The 2795-nt window shown below is 39.7% G+C and overlaps 1 protein-coding gene across 1 annotated transcript; it reads left to right on the top strand.

Moving 5' to 3' along the window:
* The first annotated feature begins 862 nt into the window (after positions 1-862).
* On the top strand, positions 863-1793 carry LOC141178762 (uncharacterized). Its single transcript, XM_073660606.1, has one exon. The coding sequence runs from the start codon at positions 890-892 to the stop codon at positions 1658-1660; it is 771 nt and encodes a 256-aa protein (XP_073516707.1). The 5' UTR covers positions 863-889; the 3' UTR covers positions 1661-1793.
* Positions 1794-2795: the final 1002 nt, after the last annotated feature.

A 2795-nucleotide genomic window follows, 5' to 3' on the forward strand; every position in this document is an offset into this window, starting at 1 on the left:
GAGCGGATGTTGCTGGATTAGTATATGGAAGCCATGTTGCTTTTCAAGAGCCTTTTGAGACCTTAATAATGTGGAAACTTGTTTTCCCACTGACAGCTCCACTGGTTCGTGCTATGAAGTTTTCTATTAGACTGTGAACTATCAGTGTCTTGGTGTATAATTCAGTGTTTTTACATAACTTGCCATTTCTACAGACAGTTTAATTAGAAATGTTCAAAAATATAAAATTCAAGGATATTTTACTCAAAAAATAATAATTTGTTTTATTCATAGCAGATGACTGTACCATGAGATCAGAGGGACAGCTGACATCTTCAATTTCTAAATACCGTGGAAACCTTCAAAAGGAACCTGAAGACCCACCTCTTCCGACAAGCCTACAACCTGCAGTAACCACCGCTCCACCATACCGCTGCACGACCAGCTCTACCCTCACCTACTGTATCCTCACCCATCCCTCGTAGATTGTGAGCCCTCGCGGGCAGGGTCCTCGCTCCGCCTGTACCAGTCGCTGTCACATTGTGTTCAAGATTATTGAAATTGTTCTTGTATTATACCCCCTTTTTCACATGTAAAGCGCCATGGAATAAATGGCGCTATAATAATAAATAATAATAATAATAAATCCGATGATCTTGAGATCCCACAGGATACAGTGGAAGTCAATGCCATTACTCCAGATATCCCATCATCCCTTCACAACAAAGATCAATCATCTGATCCTTTAAAACTGGTCCTGACTTCTGATTCATTACCGACTACTAAGGAAAATCATAGTCACAAAAGAGGCATTAAAAAACAAACTGCTCCTAAAGCAAAGAAGCCATTTTCCCCTTCAGAATATAGAAATATACTTTCCCTCAAAAAGTCTTTTCTTAAACATCAAAAAATGTACACAGCAGAGAATCAAATTTCCTGCTCCAAGTGTGATAGATGTTTTAACCAGAAATCAGATCTTGTTAGTCACCAGAGAACTCACACAGGGGAGATGCCATTTTCATGTTCACAATGTGGAAAATGTTTCGCAAAGAAATCAAGTCTTACCAAACATCAAAGAACTCACACAGGGAAGAAGCCTTTTTCATGTTCAGAATGTGGGAAATGTTTTGGAAAGAAATCAAATCTTATGAAACATCAGAAAACTCACACAGGGGAGAAGCCATTTTCATGTTCAGAATGTGGGAAATGGTTTACAAAGAAAGCAAATGTCATCAGGCATCAGATAACTCACATAGGGGAAACGCCTTTTTCATGTTCAGAATGCGGAAAATGTTTTAACCAGAAATCAAGCTTTGTTAAGCATCAGAAAATACACACAGGGGAGAAGCCTTTTTCATGTTTAGATTGTGAGAAATGTTTTATACAGAAATCACATCTTGATACACATCAGAGAACTCACACAGGGGAGAAGCCTTTTTCCTGTTCAGAATGTGGGAAATGTTTTGCAAAGAAATCAAATCTTATCGCACATGAGAGAACTCACACAGGTGAGAAGCCATTTTCATGTTCAGAATGTGGGAAATATTTTGCAGAGAAATCAAATCTTATCAAACATCTGATAAGTCACACAGGGGAGAAGCCTTTTCCATGTTCAGAATGTGGGAAATGTTTTGCAAAGAAATCAAATCTTATCAAACATCAGAGAGCTCACACAGGGTAGAAGCTTTTTTCATGTTCAGAATGTGGAAAATGTTTTAACCATGAACCAGATGTTGTTAGGCACCAGAGAACCCACACAGGGGAGAAGCCTTTTTCATTTTCAGAATGTAGGAAATGTTTTAATCAGAAAGCTCATCTTGATAGCAACTGGAGAGACCACACAGGGGAAGAGCAACTGGAGAGACCACACAGGGGAAAATTCCCCAAAGTACACCCAACTAGTCTCTGTACAGACTAGCTGCACAACTTAAAATACCACCTCGGATCTAAATCCGTAATAGGCCATTGAGGGGTTTCTCGTACCTCCTGAGGAACCTTAGGGGAGGCCGCAACACAGTGTCAACTAGGGGAAAGGAAAGTGTGAAGTAAGATACAAAACCCTTGGGGAGAAACTAAAACACATTCGTATAGGGCAAAGAAGGCAAGCTAAGGAGAACCAAAAAGAACAAGTATAACCTCCCACAAACCTAAGCGTGATAGAAGCAAAAGGTGCTGGGGGGAAAGCAAACAGACCGGGAGGATAGTTTCACCTTTGTGGTGAAACTTAAAGAAATCATCCTCACCCACAATTACTTTGAACTTGATAACCACATATATCTACAGGATATGGCTTCACAGTATGCAAATTTTCATGGCCAAGATTGAAAGTGACTTCTTGTCCTCATTGACAATATTTTAATCATCTGGACGAAGTCTGAGCAACAGCTAAAGCCGTTCCATGAGCAATTTAATCAATTTCATCCCACCATAAACTTAACACTCAAGTACTTCTGTACTAAAATTAGTTTTTTTGGACACCATCATTAAATTACAGAACAATGAAATATAGCCATTCCTGTGCCAGAAGCCAATTCACTGTCCAACATCCCTTAAATGGGTCAGTTTCCATCCACAACACACAATATCTATTGTCTACAGCTAAGCCATCATATACAATCGGATATGTTCCAACCCTATGGACAGAGACAACACCTTGGTGGCCTCAGAAAAACCTTTTAGAACCAGGGCTACCATCCAACAACAACTGAAAACCAGATTGCAAGAGCCACCAGAATATCAAGGAATCCTCTCCTACATTTGAAAACTAAACAAGAAAGCAACCGGGTGCCTCTCGTAGTCACCTACAATCCAAATCT

The sequence above is a fragment of the Phyllobates terribilis genome, unplaced genomic scaffold (assembly GCF_046119375.1).
Source record: "Phyllobates terribilis strain yellow unplaced genomic scaffold, ASM4611937v1 Scaffold_30__1_contigs__length_15301838, whole genome shotgun sequence".
In the NCBI taxonomy this organism is placed as follows: Eukaryota; Metazoa; Chordata; class Amphibia; order Anura; family Dendrobatidae; genus Phyllobates; species Phyllobates terribilis.

Coding starts and splice junctions, on each gene's coding strand:
- LOC141178762 (XM_073660606.1), top strand. CDS start 890: ATGTACACAGCAGAGAATCAAATTTCCTGCTCCAAGTGTGATAGATGT.